Source organism: Natator depressus, chromosome 15, assembly GCF_965152275.1.
Source record: "Natator depressus isolate rNatDep1 chromosome 15, rNatDep2.hap1, whole genome shotgun sequence".
In the NCBI taxonomy this organism is placed as follows: Eukaryota; Metazoa; Chordata; order Testudines; family Cheloniidae; genus Natator; species Natator depressus.
In genome coordinates, this window is record NC_134248.1 from 661,977 (window position 1) to 685,056 (window position 23,080).

The following is a 23,080-nucleotide window of genomic DNA, read 5'->3' on the forward strand; positions in this document are numbered from 1 at the left end:
TTTTAAGAGAATTCTAATAGAGGTGGCTCACTTCCTCCTGTGTGGCTGCCATGTTGCGAGGGGCTGGCAGTGGGGAGCTGGCATTATGCATGGTAAGGAGCACTCGCAGGCAAGTTAGCCTGGGTCAGAGGCTAATGGTTTAGCTGGAGGGGCTCTTCTGTAGGGGGGTTCCAGAGCTGCTGCCCTGTAATCTAGGCTTCCCTCCGCTGCATCCATGTGTAGGGTAGCTTCTAGAGCAGAGGGGAGGCGACTTCGCTGGAGGGTGACGGCTCTCGACAGTCCCCGAACGTCAGCTGGTATCAGAATGGGCTGTGTGGGGAACTTTGGGATCCCCGAGGCTGGTGGCTTGGGCAGCATGTGCTATATCCTCCTGATCCAGCAAAATATTGATGCGCATGTGGAACTTTAAACCTGTGGCCCTGTCCCATCGGGGCGGTTCTGCATGGTTCAAGTGCCATGTGCTGACGTGCTGGAGTTGCGGGGTCAGGCCATGGCCGTGCGGTTGGCCATGGAGAAGCAGACGCAAAGGCAGGAATCCCTGAGTGCGCACAGCTGTGCCAGCTGCCTTCGGGGGACACCTGAGCCTCCCGAGGGGCCCAGCTCACAGAGCGTTCAGCAGCAGCTGCCGAGTCCTCCCTCCCCGCCCACTGTCCTGACCCCGTATGGTGGGTTCCTCCTCATGGTAGATGGATCTGGACCCTGCAACCCCCTTATTTGAGCTTGTTCCAGCTCAACAGACAGGGCCTAACCCCCTGAGCACACTCCTCACCCCTGGACTTCATTGGGTGTTGGGGGCCAGCTGACCTGGATAGCTGGGCCGAATCCCCAAGCTGGGCCAGGTGGGCTCGAATGGCAGCTGGGAGCAAGGGTCACCTGCCATCTCTGGCGTTGACCCTTCATCTCCCATAGACGCCCCACTTGGATCAGCGATGCCATCGGCTGCTGTTTCAGGGGCCCATCAGCAGGGCCCTGGGCTGGGTCATGGTCACAGCGCCCCCCTCTGGATGGATGGCTGAAGTCGCAGAGCTCATGGGATGAAGCTCTGTGCTCACTAGCTGAGCAGAGCTCCCAGCTGTGTGTGGAGTGAGCTGAAACAGCCAAGCTCCCCCGTTGCTGTGCCCCAATGTGGACTGAACAGCCCTTTGTGTACCTCTGAGACAGGTTAGCCAGTCACCTGGTGCCAAGGGGGAGCCACCCAGGAGATGCTGCACAATGCCTCTTTGTTCTGATAGGCTTGAGGTTGGTTCAGGGTTGCAAAGCAATACAGGGGCCCTGCTGTGCCCACCCCAGAAGCAGTGTTGATCTGCTGGGGTAGGGAGCTCTCCCTCCCTGCTTTGGGCCATATGTCTTCTGGCGGTGTCTTATTGGGTGTGCAGTCAGCATCAGCAAAGAGCAGTGAGGTGCAGGGGCGTTCTGAAGTGCCAGCCTGATTGCAGAGTGTCAAGGGTCTAGACTTTGCTCTGCCCTGGTCCTCATGCCTGTCTTGCAGAGCTTTTCCAGAGTAGATTTAGTGTTGGTGAAAGGTGCTACACTGAATGGCTGTTTATCCCTCTGTGCTGTCTCCCATAAGCTTGTGGAGCCAAAGGGAAGGGTGGAGAAGGGGGCCAGTATGTTTCCTAGCTTGCAGTTGGGGAAGCAACGCAGAGCGATGACTTGTCCCAGCTCATGCAAAGCAAAGAATTGAACCCAGTCTCCGGAATCCCCGTCTGGGCCCTAGGCTGCCCTTCCACCCGCTCCTTCCTAGTCTCTGCTGAGCCTGCCAACTCATGGTTGTGGGAGGGATGCCTTGTGACTCCTCTCACTAGGAACTGGACTGAGATGCCACAAAACTCACTTCATGCAGGCTGCCAAACAACCATCAGATAGCAACGATTTCCAGCCTGTGCTGTCTTGGGCCCAGCGGGCTAGAGCACAGGCTCTGTATCCAGTGACCAATCCCCAGCACCTCCCGCTCCTTGACTCCTTGCTCCTGCAGAAAGCCTGGCGTGTGCTCAGCGTGGCACTGGCATGCTCTTCACAGGCCTGTTGCGTAGTGATACTAGGCACTTGGAGGAGTGTGCCATAATGCAGCCTTCCAAACATCCCACCGAAGGTGAGGCAGCTAATCCCATTAACTACCTGGAAGAAGGGAGCAGCTACTGGGCTTGGGGGAGGGGTGGGGGGGAGAGACAGAGAATAAGGGAGCATCCTGTGCAGCTCTGTGTGTGGGTGGAGGGGGGGGGGTTAGGAGTGGGGGGAGGTTTGTTTTGTTCAAGGGAAGCAGAGTTTTGGAATAAGTTTGCATAATTATTTTAAAACCATGACTTTGGCCTGGAATGACCTTCCCTGCTATTGTCTGACGCTGTGGCATGGGAGGCTGCAGAGGGGAGCTGCTTGGGCTGTGGGTTTCAGGAGAGGGGACGGGTGCTCTTTCCCCCTGCTGACCTAGTAGACCATCTCCTGCTCCTCTGAAGGGAGCCCCAGGCCCATGCTCCTTGCTAGCTGGAGTCACAGCAGCTGACCCCTCTCTAAGAGCTGTAGACTTTGGGTATGTGTCACTGCAATTAGATGCCAGCATATTGCCTGTGATAACTGACTCAGGCTTGCGGGGTGGGCTGGGGGGCCTGTTTAATTGCAGTTCTGGGACCCCTCCACTTCACAGGGTCCTGGAGTCTGGCCTCAGCCTGAACATCTGCACCATGATTAAACAGTCCCTTAGCCGGAGTCAGCTGGCATGAGCCAGTCGCTGGTTTTGAACTGCCCTGGTGGCCTGGAGAGCTGAATCCTGCAGGTGTGGGGCAGACCGCCCACGAGGAGCCAGCCTTGCTGGCCTCTGGGGCTGTAGACTAACAAGCGCTGCTTGCCAGGGTAACTGCCTCTGAGCTGTGCCAGTGAATGAAGTCCATTGCCCAAGGCAGCTGCAGCGTGAGCTGGTATCAGCTCACTGGAGCGCTAGGGGCTGAAGTGTCCTCCTGTCCCTGCGGCTTCTCTGCTGTGTCTGCGTTACTTTCCTGCCATGGGGACCCATGTGGTGTGGGGAGGAGGTGATGTGTCCCTGCATGCACAGTGTGAGGGCTGGTGACAGCGGCTGGCTCGCTGGGTCACCCTGCACAGACAGCTCTGACCACAGGGTGGTGGGCAGTTAACCATGCGCCATGTACTAAGAAACCACCCTCTGTCTCCCCGGGACAGAGGTGCTGACATGGTCCCCCACATGCCCTACTTCCCCAGTTACCTCTTCTGCATGGGACCCTTCAGCCCCCAGCTCACTCGAGCATTGGAGTTGCCTCTTCGGGGACAGCCTTGCCCAGCCTCCCTTCCAGGAGCTGGCCAGCCAGCCAGCATCTCCCCTTTGGGGGCAGTCCTGCTTCCTGACCCTGGTACCCAGTAACGCCTCCACTGGGTCCCATGGCGCTGCCTGCTGGACGCATGTGCCCTTGTCCTGTGACCCGGGGCCCGGTGGGGAGGCTCGGAGGCCCCGAGCAGGCCTGTGTGTAGGGAGGGCTAGCTCAGCTAGTGCAGGCTTTGTCTCTCCCCATGTGGTGGGAGCTACTGATCTTGCTGAACACAGGTGATGAAGAGCCCAAAGGGTCCAGCCAAGCCCTCCTGCACCCCAGTCATTCCCAAAGCTGCTGGCTGTGCGCTCCGAGCATGTGAAATCAGTGGAGGGGAGTGGGCCAGTTGGCAGCTGCCTCTTCAGCTTGTCGTCATGTGACTGGACCAAACTGAAACCCCCACTCCTGGAGTCGCTGCAGCTCTGAGTCCCTCTGCTGGGAGGACAGGCCCTTGGAAAGCTGGTGGGTCTGGTGTCAGTCGGATCGGGCTGGGGTCATTTGGGAGCAAGGCCTGGCCATCATCCCGTGGGCTGCACCAAACTTCCTGCTGTGCTCTGTGCTATGCCTGGTGCACCTGCTCTGTGGGAGCTGTGTTGGTGTAGGGCTGCCCCCGCCCCCTCACCCAGCTCAGGACATGCCTGAAACCCTGCTGCCCTGCAGTCAGACAGATGCCTGTGGAGGCCTGGGTTCAAATGCTGCTCTGTCATGGACATCCTGTGTAACCTCAAGCTAGTCCCTTAGAGTCCCAGTGTGTAACTGGAGGTAATTCTACCTCCTCCTGTGGGAGGAATAGGTGGCTGGTTGTGAGGCCCTCAGACTATGGTGAGGAGGGCTGTGTAACAGAGGTGGGTGGGAGCCCAGGCTAATGGGGGAGAGCTGGAGTCAAATTGCTCCAGTATTGGCAAAGCCAGTAAATGCGGAGCCAGGGCCTGTGCGGCACCAGGCAGAGGCGCAGCCTGGTTATGATGGCTCTGCACTGAAAGCAGAAGTGAGGGTGTGACTGCGGCTGTGGTGTGTCTGGTTCTTGCAGAAGGTTAATGGGGGACATGCTTATTCCACACGTCCTGTGACTATAGCTGTTCGCTCTGCGCAGTGACCAAACTGCCCCCCTTCTGCCTGAGCTTGTGTAGTACAAGGGCTAAATCAGATCTGGGCTAAACTCAGACTGTGCTGGTTTGAGGTTTCCAGTATCTGCTTTGTAGCTCAGCGGTATTGGGGTGACACGGGCACTAGCATTCCAAGGTTCAGCACCACACCGTAACGCTTGCAGGAAGCCGTGTACAGTAATACCTGGTGGTGGGGGAAGGCTGTGTTACAGGCTTTCCTGATGTGCATTAAAAATCTCCCCCAGGGTATCTGAATTGAATCGAGTTTCTCATGACATGCTGCTTGTTCCCAGCCCAGCGCCTGCTGGGCTCCATCTTTCCTGGGTTGGTGGAGGTGCGCACAGCTGTTAAAGGCTGGTGCACGAGTGGCAAGGAGCCTGTGTGAAAGGCCTCTCTCCCTTCTATTGCAGGTGCCATCCAAGTTGCATGTGGATTACTCCTGTGGGCACAGCACAGGCTATTCCTGGATGCAGGATCTAACTCAATCTCTCTTGCCCCTCTGTGCAGTGGGTTGGTGCCAATTCTTTAGCTTCCCTAGTTCAGGGCTTGTGCTGTGCTGAGGGATAGTATCTGTGTTGTGCTGGCAGGCTGGTCTCCTTTGGACAGGGGGCTGGCCTCGGAGGAAGAGGGCTCTGGCTTTGTTTTACACCCAGTAAAAAGTCTTAATACCGGTGGAGATAGCTCCTGAACTTGGCAGCAGTTTTTCTCTCAAGTCCCTCCTGTCCCGAGCGCGTCCTTCTGAGCCAGGGCTGATCTGCCGTTGGATCCCCAGGCCTGAGCCTGTTGCTCTGTAGGACAGTCTGGGGCTGGTGGGAGGTAGATCTCTGCCAGACCTGGACCCTGGCTTTGAATCATCCCCTTGGCAGTACTTGAAGCTGTTAAAAGGGGGTTGGAGTGATGTCTGGTAGCTGGCTTTGACTCCAGCCCAGGCTCTCAAAATCCATCCCCCAAATGCAGGGAGCAGAGGCAGTGCAGAAAATGACTGGTAGGAATTGCAGAGGAGCTGGAAGGCCTCCTGGGCTGCCGAGGTCAGGATCGGGCTAGTGGATACCCGTGAGTAATGCCCAGCTCTGGTAGACGTGCATGTGCTTACCTGGATCCAACTAGTGCGCTAAAACCAGCAATGTGAGGGGGTGCTGGCTCAGGCTAACTACCCAGTTCCAGTCCCTGTTGGATGGCTAGCCTGGGCCACCATGGCCACACTGCTGGTTTTAGAACATGGGCACAATCAAAACTAGTGCATATTCCTCTGCCTGCCCTGGGAATTGCGTCTCCCTGTTGCAGTGTAGGTGCACCCTAAGAAACTGGTGCTGCCAGTCGTCACTGACAGCCAGAGTGCAGCACCCTGCCCTGTCTTGTTCTTCAGAGCTCTGAAGAATGCTCCTGCCCAGCAGAGCAGGGCAAGGGCTGCTGCCTGTTTCTGTGTGCAGAGTGGCCCACATGCTCCAGGGTTCTGGAGTAGCTTGATGGTGCCTGTATCCTGTTCTCTCTCCTGCTTCTGGCTCAGGAACCAAATACTAACTTACATTGCTGCTGTTAAAGGTTTAGTATTTGGGGCCTAATCAGGCCTGGGCCCCCATTGTGTTAGCTTCTGTCCAGACCTATCCAGACGCAGTGCCTGCCTTGCTTAGCTTACAATCTGACTAGTGGCAGCTGTCCCCGCCCCCTCAGGCCATTGCTGTCCAGTGTCTGACAGGCAGAGACGTGGGGAACTGGCTGGGGGTGGGTCAGGAAGGGTGAAAGGAGAGGAATGGGCAGGCCAGGCTGGTGTCATTGCTGGTGCAGTGGAGGTGGGGGTTGGCAAGACGCAAGGCTAGGTAGAGAAGGGGCACTTGGGAGGGTTCTCGAAGATGGGACCGAGGCGCTGGCATCTCCGGTGGTGAAATGGTGGGAGCCAGTGGAGGTGGCAGAGCAGCAGGCCGGGAAGAGGAATCTGTACGCAGACTGGAAGAACAAGGTGGAGCGCCAGGGGCTAGGACAGAGCAGCCTGGATTGTAGGAATGCAGCAAGGTATGATGCTGCCTGGATGTGCAAGGAGAATGGTGGGGGAGTCGAAGCTGAGCCCCGGGTTAGAGGTCTGTGTCGCAAGCATGGGGAGTGCGGAGGGTTGTATGCGAGGGGGATTCTCAGCAAGCACTTCTCCAGACCCCATTGTCCTAGGGAGTCTGGGTGGGTTAGAGCAGTTTCCTGGGTGATCCAGGCAGCAGCACAGGGGGATGGGGCACATGGAGCAGGCGCTCTTGGAGGTGAAATCCTTGAAAGGGCTGCAGGCTCCCAGTTCCACTTGCTGTGACTGGAGCGGCTTTGCCCCATGTGACATTTTCTCTTCTCTCCCCTGTCCCCAAGGCTGGAGGAGGTGCCACTGGAGGTGCTGAGGCAGAGGGAGTCCAAATGGCTGGATATGCTCAATAACTGGGACAAATGGATGGCCAAGAAGCATAAGAAGGTAAGTGCACCTGAGAGCTCCAGTGCTCTTCTCCCAGCTGTCCCGTAACCCTGGCTCTGGTAGTTCTCACTTCGGGGTGTTGGGATCCAGAGGGTCTGTGTAAATGCCCCCTGGGCTGGGGGTTCTTCCTTGGTGTGAGTTCCCTCTCCGGATATCTCAGCTGTGCTCATCCAAGCAGGGCGCTCAGAGGTGTGAGCAGAGGACTGATCATGGGCTGACTCGTCCTGGGAGTTGGGTTGGGAGCTTTTCTGACAGGCCTCTCTCATCCAGGGAGAGAACGGCGGGGTTGGGTGGTGCCCTCTCCTGCCTTCCTGGGAGCTGTTTGGCTTTAGCTGCTGTAGCGTCACTGTACTGGAGCAGCTAGTAGCGCGGCAGCTTGGCCTTAACAGCCTCCTGTTCCCCCACTGGGAGGTGCCCTAATGTGAAGGGGAGAGGGGCCTGGCCCGCTTTGTTCCCATCTCCCCAGGGTCTTCAAAGGCAGTGTCCCATGTTCAGACATCAGCTCTGGGGAGCTGAGCCACAGCCCAGTCTTAGCATGGGGGGAGGGGTGCTTAAAGGTTAGAAACAAAATTTCTTCTGAGTCTAACACCTGACTTAACCCTGAATGTTTGAAATCCACGTTTCCTCATTGATGCTGCTTGCTCTGCTGCGTGGTCTGCTCAGACAATGTCAATGTGCTGGTCAGTTTCACCTCTGGCTCTTTGTTCCCTACGCCTGTGCTGAAGTGTTTGCATTGCAAGTACGGAGCAACGGGAACTCAAACGGCGTTTTCAATGGCACCTTTAACTTCATTGGCATCATGGGAATCTCAAACTCTGAGCATTTGTCTGTAACTTTTCCTTTTTGGACCTGAATGGACATGGCTAAGGGCTTGGCGGCAGTATAGCCACTTGCTGGCTGAACCCCTCTGAGGAGCCATTTCCTCTTGGGCCAGGGTCTGTTTTGTCATTACTGGGAGGGGATTGAACTGTTTAAAAATGAAGAACAGAACTGCAGAGCTCAGTGCAGTGTCTTAGCTAGGTCTGTGTTCGTATTGCTGCAGTGCCCAAAGGCTCAGGACCATTGGAGCCCACTGAGCAGCACCCAGCTCCAATGCGGACTGGCACTCTGCCCTGAAGTTAGATTCCTACGTCCTCTCTATTTAGGTCAGTGAGATTTCTCATAGATTTCCAATCTGCATCCATCCCTGTCGCTGGGATCTGAGAGATGGGCCCTGCTGTTACTTGTGAGCCCTTGGTACGGGGCAAACAAGGTTCTTGCTCTTCTTTTGCCCCTTGGCAGATTTGTCTGGAGTGCAGAGCCCACCTGGCTCCCACTTGTTTCTCTGTTACCGTCCCTAAAAAAACCAAATGCAGCTGAGGATGCTTCTGGTAGCATCTTTCCTAACTCTTGTGCTGTTTCTTTGAGCAGAGCAATCACTCATTTTACTGCTTGAGTCCACAGAGCTCCCAGGAGAAGGCAGATGAGCAGGCCAGGCAAGCTCCTGGGCAATCAAACTGCTTCTGCCAAGGCCTCTTGCTAGTAACGCCAGCTCCGGCCTTGCGGTGGTGCCCCACCTGCCTGCTCGCAAGCCTGAGAGACTTCCTCCTTGCAGCTAGGACTGATCCCTGCGCAGATCTCCGCAGTACTGCACCCAGGGTCTGACTGAAAGTGCCGAGCAGCCTCCTAGTGCTGCAGTTGGGGGCTGAGTGTCCAGGGCTAGCTGTCAGGAGCAGAAGGGTCCCAGCTTGCTTCCAAGCTGGGAGTGATTTTTCAGGCGGGACCACAGCTGTCCAGTCTGTGCAAGGCTGTTTTGGGGTAACTCCCTTCATGCAGACCTCCCTACCTCGAAGCATCAAGACTGAACGTCTCTTATCTTTAGCTGCTGATGTCAATGGTCCCTTATCCTGGCCTGTTGAAATCCAGCTGTGATCACGCTATGCTGTGCGTGCCTTGGGCTTCAGCATTCCTTTTTAGTGTCACCTCATTCTCACCTTGTGTGACTGGTTAAAGGGAAACGTGATCACACACTGCACATGTGCATCTGTGGTAAGGGTCCCCTCAAACTTCCCCAGCCTCACTGATCAGCTCGGGCATTGTACGTGAGCCATTCATGCATCTTTTCACTGCCTTCCTGTGCACATTTTCAGGGTGGGACAGCCTGAAATGGACAAGTCCTACTGGAAAGCGAGTCCCATTGCTTTAGTCCAAAGCCTGCCCTCCCTTCTCGTTCCAGATCTTTCTGCTGCATTTGGAGAAAACAGACTGCTTAGTCTCTACACCATTCCCAAGCACCGAACTCTCCAAATCCTCTTCCCTTTTGGGGCTGGGCAAAGGCAGTTGCACAGGCAGGTCTGAACTGAGCTCCCATTCCTTGCTTCTGCCTGACCTGTCCGTTCCACTGTTCCTCTGTACAGAGCAATGCAGGAAAGGGGAACTTCTAATGCTAGTGCCATGAGACCATTGAATGGAGCCAGAGCATGAAGCCAACAGCCAGGCTCAGCATTTATGGCTCTGCCACAGCCCAGCAGAGTCACATGTCTCCGTGGAGCAAACACTTGTCCAGATCCCATTGCAAAGGGCTGGTAGATGATTGATAAACCCAGGGTCTCTGCTGGGGAGGGCTTGCTGGGCTTAGGCAGAAGCCAGTTCCTATCTTCACTGCCTCAGAATGTGACTGTTCTCCTCAAGCCGACCAGAGGCTCTGGCCTGTGTTCCATGAATAACAGAGGGCTGCCAGCACCTCTTGCTGAACATCGGTGGCTGGGCTAAGGCTGTGGGGAGGGAAGTCTGTTCCTGGGGTTGGGGGCTCCCTGTAAAATCCCAGCACTGAGGCTCCTCGCTGCTCTGCTTCTGGGCTTGCAGCCTTCTGTCAGGTGTGTGTAGAGTTGGGGGGTGGGGAGTGCGAGTCTCTGTCACCCAAGACTTAACCAGGATTCTCTGTCTCCTGGCATGCCGAGACTCCCTTCTGAGCCTGTTCTCGCTCAGCTCTTCTCAAGTGCTCTGGAGAATTTGCTCAGCAATACATCCCAGGTGCCTGCACCCCTCACTTCTGCTTCTCCCTGCTCTTCCTTCCCGTGCGCCCTCCAGACACGCAGCTTTGGCATGTTGCTCTAGCTTCACCATCTCCCTGCTGTGCATCGCTTCCTATCTTGTCAGACTTTGCCCACCACGCATTTGGTCCAGAGCCCCTTCCTGTCTCTCACTGCCCCCAGAAAGGATCCGGGCAGGTGTCCTGGGGAGAAGTACTCATTCAAGCGGTATCCCCAAAACACTAGAGTTAAAGTAACCAGTGAAACTGGCAAGACTTAGTCAGCAGCGACCCTGAAAAGGGAGGTTGGGCAGGTGCTGCAGAGAAGGCGCTCTCCGCCAGCAGGGACAGGGGTTGCTGGTGCCTGTCTGGCTGAGCGGGCAGGAAGGAGAGGGGCGCTGAGGCCCGCTGAGCAATCCTGGCAGGGGGTGATTCTGAACTGGCTCCTGATCCGAATGGGGAAGCCGCGGGGCTGCAAGTGGGGAAGAGGATGGCTGGCAGAGCTGTGCACAGTCTGGAGTCGAGAGCTGGGACCCAGAGAATCCTCGCTGTTGGGGGTGGGAGGTGGGCTGAGGTGAGAGGAGGTGAAGGCCGAGCTTTGAGCTGGCCGCACTATTGCGGGATGGCGCGAGCAGACAGTGCTGGTGCTGGGAGACGTGGGAGGACAGTGCAGAGTTCGTGGCTGCCCACCAGCGTAGGTCCCAGTGTGGTATGGAAACAGCAGGACTCTGGATGTTGCTTGTGCTTAAAATTATGCCTACCAAAATCGGTTCAGCCCTCGAGCCTGAGGCACAGTATCTGTGAAGCCTGGGATGCTGCAGCTCTGGCCTCTGCTCTTCCCATCCCTGGCCCAAAGGGCTGCGGTGAATGAGCTTCCAGGTGAGCTTTCGCGACCTAAAAATCTCAGGCATCGTGGCTGGGCTGCCATCTCCTCAGGGCTGTGTTCAGCACCCAGATTTGCATCCTCGTTCCCTGCGCTGCAGGGCTTGCACCCGGTCCTTACTCCCACTGTCCCTGTGTGCAGCCTCGTGCATAGGTGGGGGGAGCGGAGCTTGGCGGTGACTGTACAGCTGCGCAGGTGCTGCCGAGCTGAGTAGAGACCAGTGCATGGATAATCCCTCAGCCTCCAGCTGTCGGTGCAGGGCCGGGCTCAGGTGCCACCTCACCTTTGGGTCAGCTATCCTGCTGGCTTTCTTGCTCCCAGCTCTGCTTCCGCCTTGCCTGTGAAACCAGTGGGAAGGGGACTGTGGCTTTAAAAGAAGCCATCAGCGTTTCAGAGGTGGCCCGCCGCTCTGGGTGCTGTGCACAGTGCTTCCTGTTAGTGTGAAGGCTCTGCGCTGCCCAGGGCCTTGCTCTGCTCGGGAGCTGTTTGTTCAGGCTGATTGTGTTGGAAGCTGCCCTGGCGCGTAGACCAGGAAGTGCTGTGTTTCCAGGAACGCGGCCCTCACCTGGGGTGGGGGCTAGCATGTGCTGTTACTGCCCATTGCTGGGGAGCCTCAGCCATGCTGCCTTAAGCCAAAGCAGCTTCTGCTAAGCCAGATATGACTGGCCAGTATCTCAGCGGCGAAACAGAACGGTGGCTGCTGTGCGGTGGCAGAGGGGCTGAAAGGAGTCCAGGAGAGCTGGCTGTATTTTAAAGAATCCTTATTGAAGTTGCAGGAACAAACCACACCGATGTGTAGAAAGAACGGTAAATATGGCAGGCAACCAGCTTGGCTTAACAGTGAAATCCTTGCTGATCTTGAACACAAAAAAGAAGCTTACAAGAAGTGGAAGATTGGACAAATGACCAGGGAGGAGTATAAAAATATTGCTCAGGCGTGCCGGAGTGAAATCAGGAAGGCCAAATCACGCCTGGAGTTGCAGCTAGTGTGGGATGTTAAAAGAACAGGAGTACTTGTGGCACCTTAGAGACTAACAAATTTATTTGAGCATAAGCTTTCGTGAGCTACAACTCACTTCATCGGATGCATTCAGTGGAAAATACAGTGGGGGAGATCTATATACATAGAGAACATGAAACAATGGGTGTTACCATACACACTGTAACCAGAGTGATCACTTAAGGTGAGCTATTGCCAGCAGGAGAGCGGGGGTCCTGCACTTAGGACGGAAGAATCCCATGCTCCGCTACAGAGTAGGGACCGAATGGCTCGGCAGCAGTTCTGCAGAAAAGAATCTAGGGGTTACAGTGCACAAGAAGCTGGATATGAGTCAACAGTGTGCCCTTGTTGCCAAGAAGGCCAATGGCATTTTGGGCTGTATAAGTAGGGGCGTTGCCAGCAGATCGAGGGACATGATCCTTCCCCTCTATTCGGCATTGGTGAGGCCTCATTTGGAGTACTGTCCAGTTTTGGGCCCCACACTACAAGAAGGATGTGGAGAAATTGGAGAGTATCCAGCAGAGGGCAACAACAATGATTAGGGGGCTGGAGCACATGACTTATGAGGAGAGGCTGAGGGAACTGGCATTATTTAGTCTGCAGAAGAGAAGAACGAGGGCGGATTTGATAGTTGCTTTCAACTACCTGAAAGGGGGTTCCAAAGAGGATGGATCTAGGCTGTTCTCAGTGGTACCAGATGGCAGAGCCAAGGAGTAGTGGTCACAAGTTGCAGTGGGAGAGGTTTAGGTTGGATATTAGGAGAAACTTTTTTCACTAGGAGGGTGGTGAAGCACTGGAATGGGTTACCTAGGGAGGTGGTGGAATCTCCTTCCTTAGAGGTTTTTAAGGTCAGGCTTGACAAAGCCCTGGCTGGGATGATTTAATTGGAGATTGGTCCTGCTTTGAGCAGGGGGTTGGACTAGATGACCTCCTGAGGTCCCTTCCAACGCTGATACTCTCTGAAAGGTGCAGGTTCTGACTGGTGGCACTGGGTACATGCAAGAGAAATCTTCTCTGTCCCATAACTGAGGAGCGCTGTGTTCCATAGCGGTGAAGTGGGTCATTGAGAGGGCTTCTGGAGTTGCACCTGTCCTCCCCTCAGATCTGCGTCCTGATTTCCTGGCTTCCCTTGGAGACCAGGTGTTGTCCTTACTGGGCTCTGAAAAGCAAGAGAAGTCTGAGATCTGGGGCTCTCTGTTGGGTTGCACTCCCTTCTGCATTCCGTCTGTCTCTGGTGCTTCCCTGCATGCCTGGTGGACAGATCTCGCTCTAAGAACTGCAGTGAGCAAACAAGCCCAGTTCCAGCTCGTTCTGGTGACAATCTCCCTCCAGCGCCTTCCTGACAACTGCTCAGTTTGGCCCATTAGGGAGTAGAAGCAGATCTAATGGGAATGCAGCTGGAGCACAGCCAGCTGAGGATTGCAGGGCTGTGCTTTCCTTCTGTTTGGGATCTGGGCAGCCTGCTGGATAATGCCCAATAGAGCATCTCTCCGAACTCTCCAAGGGGTCAGTGGTCAACTTCTGTGCCTCAGTTTCCCTACTTGTACTGGCTTGCCCAAGGTCATGCGAAGTCAATGGCGAAGCAGGGTCTAGAACCCTGTATGGGATGAGGTTTCTGGTTATACATAGGGGTCACTGAGTTCGGATTTGTCCTCTCACGTAGCTGACTGCACCCCTCCAGTCCCCCCAGTACCAGTGGGGTTGTGGGGGGGTGCTGCGATTCCAGCTTTATCTGCCTTCCCCCTACTGGAGATGTCCCCCTGCCTGGCCAGTGGGGCATCGGGGTCTTTGGTAGAGAAGGTGTCTGCTGGGCTGATCAGCGCAGTCTCAGACAGCTGGACTCCTGATGGAAGCAGCTGCTATAAAATGACTGGGCCATGCTGAGAGGTCCCCCTAAATCTACCCTCTGCCCCCTGGCTGGACCATAGCCCGGGGCTGCGCTCCCCCTGCTGCCACCCCCGTCTCCTCCTAATGTCGCTGTTGTATACAGAGAAGCTGTTTCTAGCATCGTTAAGTTACAAGATCTGAGTGGCAGCTCTGGGCTTTGGTGGGTAATTCCTGGCTGGGGGCCTCGGGTGCTTCTAGGGCACTGGGGAGGCTGACAGGTTGGCTTTGGTAGCCCTAGTGGCAGATGTGTGGCAGGTTCCCGGCCAGACCATGTACTGTGAGAGGGCTGCATAAGGAAACCTCAGGGTGCCTTCCTGCGTTCCCAGAGCCACCTCCATGTGGTGTGGCTTGGGTGGGGCAACTAGATCAGCTCCGCTGCAATCCACTGACGGCCACTTCCTTGATCTGAAGGAACCCCTGGGACCCTCCAGTCTGACCTAACACATGCCGAGAACTGCCCTGAATGAATTCCTGTCTGAACTGGTGTGGCTGTTGGAGATGCTTCCGATGCTGGTTAAAATCTGCCCATGATGGAGAATTCACCACACCTGTTGGTGGATCGTTCCAGTGGTTAGTTACTCTCGCTGTTTAAAAACTTATGCCTTATTTTCCCATCTGAATTTGTCTAGCTTCAGCTTCCAGCCATTGGATTGTGTTATACCTTTCTCTGCTAGCCTGCAGAGCACATTGTCCAATATCTGTTCCCCATGTGGGTACTTAGACTGATCACGTCACCCTTATCCTTCTCTAAGCTAAACATGGAGCTCCTGGGATCTGTTGCTCTAAGGTGTCTTCTAACCCTGCAATCATTCTCAGGCTCTAAATTCATCTGGCTGAATAGCCCATTGGGCAGCTGTCTCTGTGCCTCAGCCTGTTTCCTGGTAGCTAGAGAGCTCTACTGATTCTCCCCTTCATGGGGAAGCAGCCAGCTGCCTCATGATTTGGGCTTTGGTCCCAACTGAACACGTGCATCCAAAAACTACTGCAGGTTGTGGACGTTTGACTCGGGTGGCAGCTGTGGTGGCTGCTGCTGCCCCTCAGGCCTGGCCTGGCATGTGGATAGCAGGGGGTGTTGGATGGGAATGCACTGGCGGTGCTGGCATGGGAAGGTCTCTGTCGCTGCTCCTGCCTGGCTCCAGCCACTGCCATTATGCTGCAGCCTTGATTAATGGATCCCGCTTAGCCAAAGGATGTTCTGATGGACATGCTCCCTTGTTCCTCTTGCACAGAGCTACTGAATGTTGGCTGGCTCCTACAAGACAGTCTGGCTCAGCGGAGTCCTTTTTGATACACCATGCCCAGTTAACCTGTGGAACTCACTGCCACAAAATGTGGCCAATAGCTTAGATTCAGACAAGGACTGGACACTTGCCACAATGAGTATCTACTATTGCAGTACACAGGGTAAGAGAGAGACCCTCATGCCAACTACTAACTGATGGAGGTTGGGAACAAACTTCCTGGGAGAAAAATTATTCCTGAACTGCCAGCTGGTGGGTTTTTTGCACCTGCATCTGAAATAGCCAGAGCTAGCTGCTGTCTGACAGGGTATTGGCCTAGATGGGTCTAAGGTCTGATGTGCTGTGGCAATTCCTAGGCTCCTAAAAAAGGGTCACTGGGGCCCTCCACCTCCCGGCTCTGTCTCTGCAAAGGTGGGCATTGTGGTGGAAGCCAGCTGGCACTGCTGTCATGGGGGGAGCGGGGCTGATCATTTGAGCTCCCCCAAACAGTATGTCGGTGTCAGAATTTAAAGGGAAGGGGTTAAAAAGCTCTGATACAGTACTATAAAATCCTCTTACCTGTAAAGGGTTAAGAAGCTCAAGTAACCTGGCTGGCACCTGACCGAAATGACCAATAAGGAGACAAGATACTTTCAAATCTGAGTGTGGGGGTGGGGTGGGGGAGGTTTTGTCTGTGTGATGCCTCTGCCCGGGGACAGATCAAGAAAGCAAGCAATTCAACTCCTATAGAATTAGTAAGTAATCTAGCTAGAAAGAGTTAGATTTTGCTTTTGTTTTTGACTTGTGAAATTTGCTGTGCTGGAGGGAATGTGTTCCTGATTTTGTGTCTTTGTAACTGAAGGTTTTGCCAAGAGGGATTCTCTATGTTGTGAATCTGATGGCCTGTGAGATTATCTTCCATTCTGATGTCACAGAGCTGCTGCTTTTACCTTTTTTTTTTCTTTCTGATAAAGTTCTGTTTCTTTTAAGAACCTGACTGATTTCTCTATGATCCTAAGACCCAGAGGTTTGGCCTGTGATCACTTTGTGACCAGCTGGTTAGGATTATTCTCCAGCCTCCCCAGGAAAGGGGGTGTGAGGGCTTGGGGGAATAGGAACTCCAAGTGGTCCTTTCCCTGATTCTTTGTTAAATCACTTGGTAGTGGCAGCGTACCCGCCCCCCGGGGGGCAAAAAGTTTGTGCCTTGGTGAAGGTTTACCCTAAGCTGGTAGAAATAAGCTTAGGGGGTCTTTCATGCAGGTCCCCACATCTGTACCCTAGAGTTCAGAGTGGGGAGGGAGCCCTGACAATTGGTTTGGTGCACCAAAGCTACAGTAGAGTCAAGCTTCCCCTTCCCTAGTGGGGAGACCCCTCCTGCAGCACTGCTGCCTCTCCTCCCTGGAGCGTGCCACCTCGTGCCCAGCAGCTCTAGCCCTGGCTCAGCACCAGGGCTGCAAGAAGGAAGCAGTGGGAAGCAGCAGCTTCCATATGCCTGACTGCCTTCCACTCTTCCTCTGTGTCCAGGCACTCAGCTGCTCTCTGGCACTGCAGAGCTTGTGTGCAGGCTGGGAGGGTCAGTGTGCCCCAGGAGCCGAGGAAGGGCTCTGTTTTGTTTCATAATACAAAGCCCCAGCCTAGTCTGTGTTGTGGCTGAGTCTTGCTGGCTGGCTGAGTCCTGGGGAGGGCTGATCCTGATCTAGACGCTGCTTTGTCTTGCTGCTGATGTGGACTGTGAAACTGCAGCCATCCCCAGCCCCGGCTGCTGTCTCTGAACCTTTAAACTTTCCCCTGTGCTGCCCTGGGCAGCCACCCTTCCCCGGAGCTGCAGGGAGCCATTGAGGCTGAGGGGTTTGCATAGTAGCATGATTCCCTTGAAATCATTAATGAAGCCGTGGTGGCCTGAATTGAATTCCTGGGGTTTCCTGTTAGCCTTGCTCAGGGAGCAGGGAAGTGGCTCGTTATCCTCCCTGACACCCCCAAAATGCAGATTCCAGAGCCCCACATCCTGGGTGAAGAGGGCTCGAGCGGCTCTTTGACCACTGCTCAGCTGGCTGCAAAACCAAAACCCTGTCCCTCTGGCTCCTGGCGTAAAATGGCAGCTCCCTCGGATAGGCTGGGCTTTGCAGCAGCCAGGTCCCTCTCCCAAAGCTGAGGCCACATTCAGGAGCAGGGCTGGGGGGATGGAAGAGCCACCGAAGCAGTTGCAAGCCCTCAGCCCCTGCAGGCAGCCTGGCATCTCTGCTGGCATGCTGTGGCTGCTGCCTCAAAGATCCCAGAGTGTGTTGGAGCTGGGCTGATCATTCCCACAACGTCAGGGCTCCTAATGTGAACTGGTTCCTGGTGCTGTGGAAATTTTCCCCTGAGCTTCCCGAGCAACTCGAAGCCTTGGCTGCGGCTGCCCCAAATTGTGAGTTTGATCCCCAGTCTGAATGCTGGTGCAGGAGGGCGGGAGTGGTCTGGTTCTCTGTGTGCCTGAGGGTCACTCCATAGCGTGCTCTGAACTGTACAGTGCCAGTGTTGGCAAGATGCCGTAGCGTCGGCCAGCATTTTGTCTGCATGCCCGTCCCGTTGCCTCTGTCAGGTGCTAGCCCAGCCTGGCCAGAACTTGGAGCGGGATGTCAGCCCAAGCCCCTCATCCCAGTGCTCAGTCGGGGCCTGTGGTGCTTCCCACGCAGCTGGGGAGCCAGCCTCAGCCTCTGTGCCAAATTTCCTTCTGCTACTCTCCAGTCCCCTGCAGTGTGCCTCGCTCGCTGCCCTGCCATGCTCAGTGTCACTGTGCTCTGTTCAATCCGCTGCTGCCTCTCTGGCTGCTTTTTGAGTGAAGCAAGCCAGTGTGCGTCTGGCTAGTGCAGGGGTCAGCAACCTTTGAGAAGTGGCATGCCAAGTCTTCATTAATTTAAGGTTTCGTGTGCCAGTAATAAATTTTAAATTTACAGGCCCCCCCTCCCCTCCCGATGGAACCCCAGAGTGGCAGCGAGCTGAGTGGTGCCGGCGGCTGGGACCCTGGCTGGCAAGGACCAGCAGCCAGAACCCCAGACTGACTCAGCCTGCTGCCACTCTGGGGTCCGTCTGTCACCCGCGTTGCTGGTCTGGGGTCCCGGCTGCCAGCCCCATTCATCCCACTGCCGGCCTGGATGGCCGGGACCCCAGACTGGCTGAGTGGGGCTGGTGGCCGGGATCCCAGACCGGCTGAGCGCGCTGAGGGGTTCCGTCCGCTGGCCCCGCTCAGCCCTCTGCCGTCCCGGGGTTCCGTCCGTCCAGGCCGGGACCCTGGCTGGCAGCAGAGTGCCACTAACAATCAGCTTGTGTGCCGCCTTTGGCCGCAGATTGCCGACTGGGCTAGTGAATCACTCTGGGGTGCCAGTTGCTGGATGCCTGTTAGATTGCTGCGCTTCTCTCTGTGGTTAGCCCCTGCGTTCATATCGGGCCCCGCCTGGTCTCAGTGCCTGTCCTCCTTTGCCTTTCAGATCCGGCTGCGCTGCCAGAAGGGGATCCCACCCTCTCTGCGGGGCCGGGCCTGGCAGTACCTTTCGGGGGGCAAGGTCAAGCTGGAACAGAATGCTGGCAGGTTTGAAGTAAGCTGTTCTCGTTTTCTCCTTTTCCGATCTGATCTGCAGCTCCCCAGGGGTTAGTGGTGCTGGCTGCAAAATGAGCCCAAAGGATGTGCCCATGTGGGACGCTGCTGGCATCTTGGGTGGCCTCCCTAACTAGGATGACCTGCCCGTCGCCTGCAGCAGCAGGTCATGGCAGCTCTTGCTTCCACATTGCCCTTTGCACCACTGGGACTGGATCTCCGTCCAGCAGCCGAAGGGCCCACACCTACACGTGCTGCCCAGAGTGTTAGCAATTCAAGGTACAAACTACCCACTCTGGGCCTTTGCACGGGTTTCCCCGACCTATCTGACCTTTCGTTACAAGACCAAAACGGTCCCAGCCTGTCTGGTGTTGGCACCCTCCCTGAGGCTGAGGTGAGAGGCTTGGGGGCCAGTCTGAGTGGTGATATTTTGACTGGCTTGTTCTCTCTGGCTCCAATCCTGCCCTTTTGGTATCCTCTTCCATCTCCGCTCGCCCAGCTGCCACTGGGCAGGGCTGAGAAGCTGTGTCAATCTCCTGTTTAAACTCCTGGTGGCCGTGATCCAGTGTCTAGCAGACACTAACCCCACCAGCTGCAGTGCAAGCATCCCATCTTGTATCGGTGCAGTGGCCGGTTCCCCCTCCTCTGCTGACGCTCTCAGGTGAGGATGCAGAATGCCCATGCCTGATCTCACCGAGGTTGAAGGGCTCTGTGGCAGCTCCATAGCTCAGAATTAAACGTTGGGTATAGACACGTGTGGCTGCAGTTGAGGCAGGTGCTGCAGCTAGTGCCAACACAGCAGTAGCAATGGGGCAGACGCTGTAGGGTAGTGTCTGTTTCCGATCAGGTGGCCAGCTGCCCCTCCTCTCCCAGAGCTCTCTGCACTTCTCCCCCCACGGCCTGAAACACAGAGGGACAACCCCAAAATCAAGGCTTCGTAGTGCTAGCGTCTTGTGGCCATCACCCCGATCCCACCCCACTGCCCCAGCCTTCCCCAGATATAACGTCCTACTGGCACCTCCAGCAACTGCTGCTCCAGCAGCAGTAAAGTTAGGGGTTGCTTAGCATGCACAGTTGGAAATGGGGAGAGCCAGCACTAACTAGATCTATTTTTAGTACCGTCACCCATAGCAGCCCCAGTGGTGGCCCAGGACTGTGCCAGGTGCTGTATAGACACAGCCCCCAGGGGCCCTGCCCCAAAGAACTCAGTGTAACTAGCCACCCACACGTGCTTCCCAGGCACTCCCTCTGTGCAGTGAATTTTGCTTAGGAGAAGGAGCTAACTAGCAAACAAGCCCCCTCCCCTCCTCCCCCCCTTCGGAGAAGAGGTGTGGGAAGGGGATTTTTGGTCTCCCCTCCACTTCTTGCTGGGAGCTACTGCAGCAAAACTGAAAGCCAGGGCTCTTCACCCCCCTCCCACCCCATAATGCCAGCTGCCCTCCTGCTGGGCTGTGCTAATCCCTGGATATGGATCACTTAACCCTGACCAGCTGGTGATAAACACATTCCAGGGGATTAGCACAGAAACCTGAATTGAATGGAGTGAAACAAAGGTCAGAGTTGCTGTAAATGAAACATGGGCCTCTGTACTCCACTCTGCAGCCCTGTCGGCTCTGGAGACTACCTGTTGCTGGCAGAGGGCACCTGAGCTCGTTCAGCTGCCAGTCTGTGCTGGGTGACTCTTGTAGCATGGACAGGTGGGTGCTGCTGTAGAAGATGAGACCGATCCCTCTAGGTCAAGGCTGAGGTCCATATTTAAGGCTGGGGGGCAGGAGGGGGCACTTGCTGTGTGCTGTACTTGGGCTGAGGTTAGCTGGGGCTTCATCTGCCCCCCATTCACCAGCTCAGGAGAGCAAGTGCTGGGTCTAGGTTAGGGGTCTCAAACTCAAATGACCACGAGGGCCACATGAGGACTAATACATTGGCCCGAGGGCCGCACCACTGACCATCCCTGCTGCGCTGACCCCATCCCCACTCCACCCCTTCCATGAGGCCCTGCCCCTGCCCCCATTCCAGCCCCCTCCCTGCCCCCAGGGGGTGCGGCAGGGGGCTCAGGGCAGGGGGTTCGGCTGCAAGAGGGATTCGGGGGCGGGTCCGGCCCGGCGTGCACTGGGGGCAGGGCAGGCTCCCTGCGCTGTTCTGGGAAACGGCCGGGACCTGGGGGATTGGGAGGGGGCACAAGGGTCCAGGTACCTCCCCTGAAGCTCCTATTGGCCAGGAACGGGGAGCCCCGGCCAATGGGAGCTTCGGGGGAGGTACCTGGCGGAGCGGCCAGGGCAACACGCAGACCCCTGTGCTCCCCCTTTCCCCATGTCCCCGCCGCTTCCCAGTGAGGGGGCAGGGCAGGCAGGGAGGGAGCCTGCCCTGCTCCTGGTGCGCGCCGGGCCGAAGCAGCTCTCGGTAAATGCTGGAGGGGCAGGGGTGCCGCGGGGAGCTGGCAGGCCGCAAAAAATAACCCCGTGGGCCATGTGTTTGAGACCCCTGGTCTAGGTGCAGCCGTGGCTTCTGTGGCCACCTGCTTTGACAGGACAGATGAGCTCCAGCCAGCCTTGCGCAGAGGCCTTCTCTCAAGTTTCCCACTGCTGGTCTCCTCCAGTTCACCGGATTGGTGGCTCTGTTGGGGAATCCCTTGCCCATCACTAGGGAGTGGCGGCTGATTTGATGACAAGGGGAGAAGTGTGGCAGCAGTGGGGATGCTGGTAGTGGGGGCCCAGGGGCTGACGAGTGCGGAGGAGCTCCCAAGTGGAGTGGATGCAGCCTGAGCTGGCTGTCCCAGGCTGGCCACACAGGGTAGCTCTTGTTTATGGCTCACTTGCTTGGAGCCATTCCCACAGCCCCTCGACCTGCCAAGGCCTGCATGTGGGACATGGCCCAAAGGAAGAGCTGATACCACAGTTGGGAGTGAGAAATGCCAAACCTCACCTCCTCGTGGATTCAGGTTTCCGTAGCCTCAGTCTGACTCAGCCGCTGTCACCCACCCGTACGGGCTGCAGGGGAGGGACCCAGGTGTCTGGGATGTGAGGTGTGGGGGAGTGAATGTGGATCTGAAACATTGTCCCATCCCAGCTGATGAGGGCTAGGGGAGCCTTTGGATTGTGCAGCTGAAATCTCTTCTCTCGTGGCTCCGCACAGGTGCAGGGCAAGGCACTTGGTCCTTGGGGTTCTTATCCTCCGACCCCATTTCGGGATGATCTAGGGAGACGGAAGCTGCTTCACCATAAGATGGAGCTCATTCAGGCCATGCTGTGAGCATTGACTGCAGGGCGCCAGGAACCTCTCCCTGCTGGGGCTGCACTCGGGAAGTTTCAGAACAGGCAGTCACCAAGGAATGTGGTATTGGTGGCTGGCGCTGAGATGAGCCATTGACCATGGGTCCTGGTGCACGCTGGCGGGTCGTAGCTGCACTAGGATTAGGGCTGGCAGGATTGAGTTTTTAACACTGTATGATTTTGATGGATATTGGTGTTTATTGATTTTTAAATTTCACAGTTGCAGGGAATTATGGGAGCATTAGACATTATTTAGTGACTGGCACTGAGATTCAGGAAGTTAAATTGTATAAACAGTTAAAACACATTGTATATTTTGACATGTGATGTTGACAAAAGTAAATACCCTTGATCAACAGATCACACCTGTTTGTACTATACAGTTGCGAGTCCATTTGTAACAAGCCTCATTCAAAAGTTGAAATCACTGGGTTTTTACTCTGTTCTCAAACTGCGTTTTTCTTACTTGCCTAGCTGTAAATTTCATCATCCATGGAAACGTTTTTCATCAGTTTCATCCTTCCAAGCCAATCTATGACCTCGCTGAGAGGTGAATGTGACGTTTGAGGCCAGTGGGTGGTGAGCTCCCCCAACGTACTGTGGTTACTCATGTGCTCGCTCTCCTTCCTAGGAGCTGGATCTCTCGCTGGGGGACCCCAAGTGGCTGGATGTGATTGAGCGGGATCTCCACAGGCAGTTCCCATTCCACGAAATGTTTGTGTCTCGGGGAGGACACGGGTAAGTGCTCCCACTCTCTGGCATGTGACTTGATTGTTTGCAGCATCCATAGGGCCTGGTAGCCGAGGCTCTGGGCTGACCACAGCTGAGCCAGGATACCTGCAGATCAGCTCAGTAGAGTCTTGTTTACTCCCTTCTCCAGTGTTGCATCTGCCTCTCCCGCAGCCAGCCCACCCTGGTGCTCAGACCCAGCAGTAATGGACGTGGTCAGAGTTTATGTGGGCCGGGCTCCCTCTGTTGATCACCTGGTCCTGGTTGTCTGGCTCCATGTTGGCATTCAGTCTTTGTGCAAGTCACGCTAAAGCCCCTTGATGGACCTGGTGAAGGGCCTTGCAAGAGGGATGCTACGGGGTGGGGGATGTGGACACATGATCAAACAGAGGCAGGGCGAGCTTGCTATTCACATGAAGTGTGGAGTGAAAGGGAGATGTGTACATAGCAATGGGAGAGGCCTCTCCAGGTGACCTGGTAACCAGGCATGTCCTGAGCTGTGTCCCTCTGTGCAGAGAACTACAGGCCTGGGCACGTCGGCCAATAGAGCGTGACTGAGTAGCTCCATCCCAGGTCTCCATCACACTAGTGCCAGGCTCCCAGGGCAAGGCAGGTTCTCCTTCTGCCATCTGGAGAGGTGCG

At 55.8% G+C, this 23,080-nt stretch overlaps 1 protein-coding gene across 1 annotated transcript in view; it reads left to right on the forward strand.

The window, feature by feature from the left end:
- The window catches only part of TBC1D10A (TBC1 domain family member 10A), a 46,170-nt gene that overhangs the window by 9,353 nt on the left and 13,737 nt on the right, over positions 1 to 23,080 (forward strand). Inside the window, exons 2-4 of the mRNA XM_074973181.1 lie at positions 6,767 to 6,866; positions 18,334 to 18,441; positions 22,341 to 22,447. Coding sequence (XP_074829282.1) covers positions 6,767 to 6,866; positions 18,334 to 18,441; positions 22,341 to 22,447 — 315 coding nt within the window. The remainder of the gene's footprint in view (positions 1 to 6,766; positions 6,867 to 18,333; positions 18,442 to 22,340; positions 22,448 to 23,080) is intronic.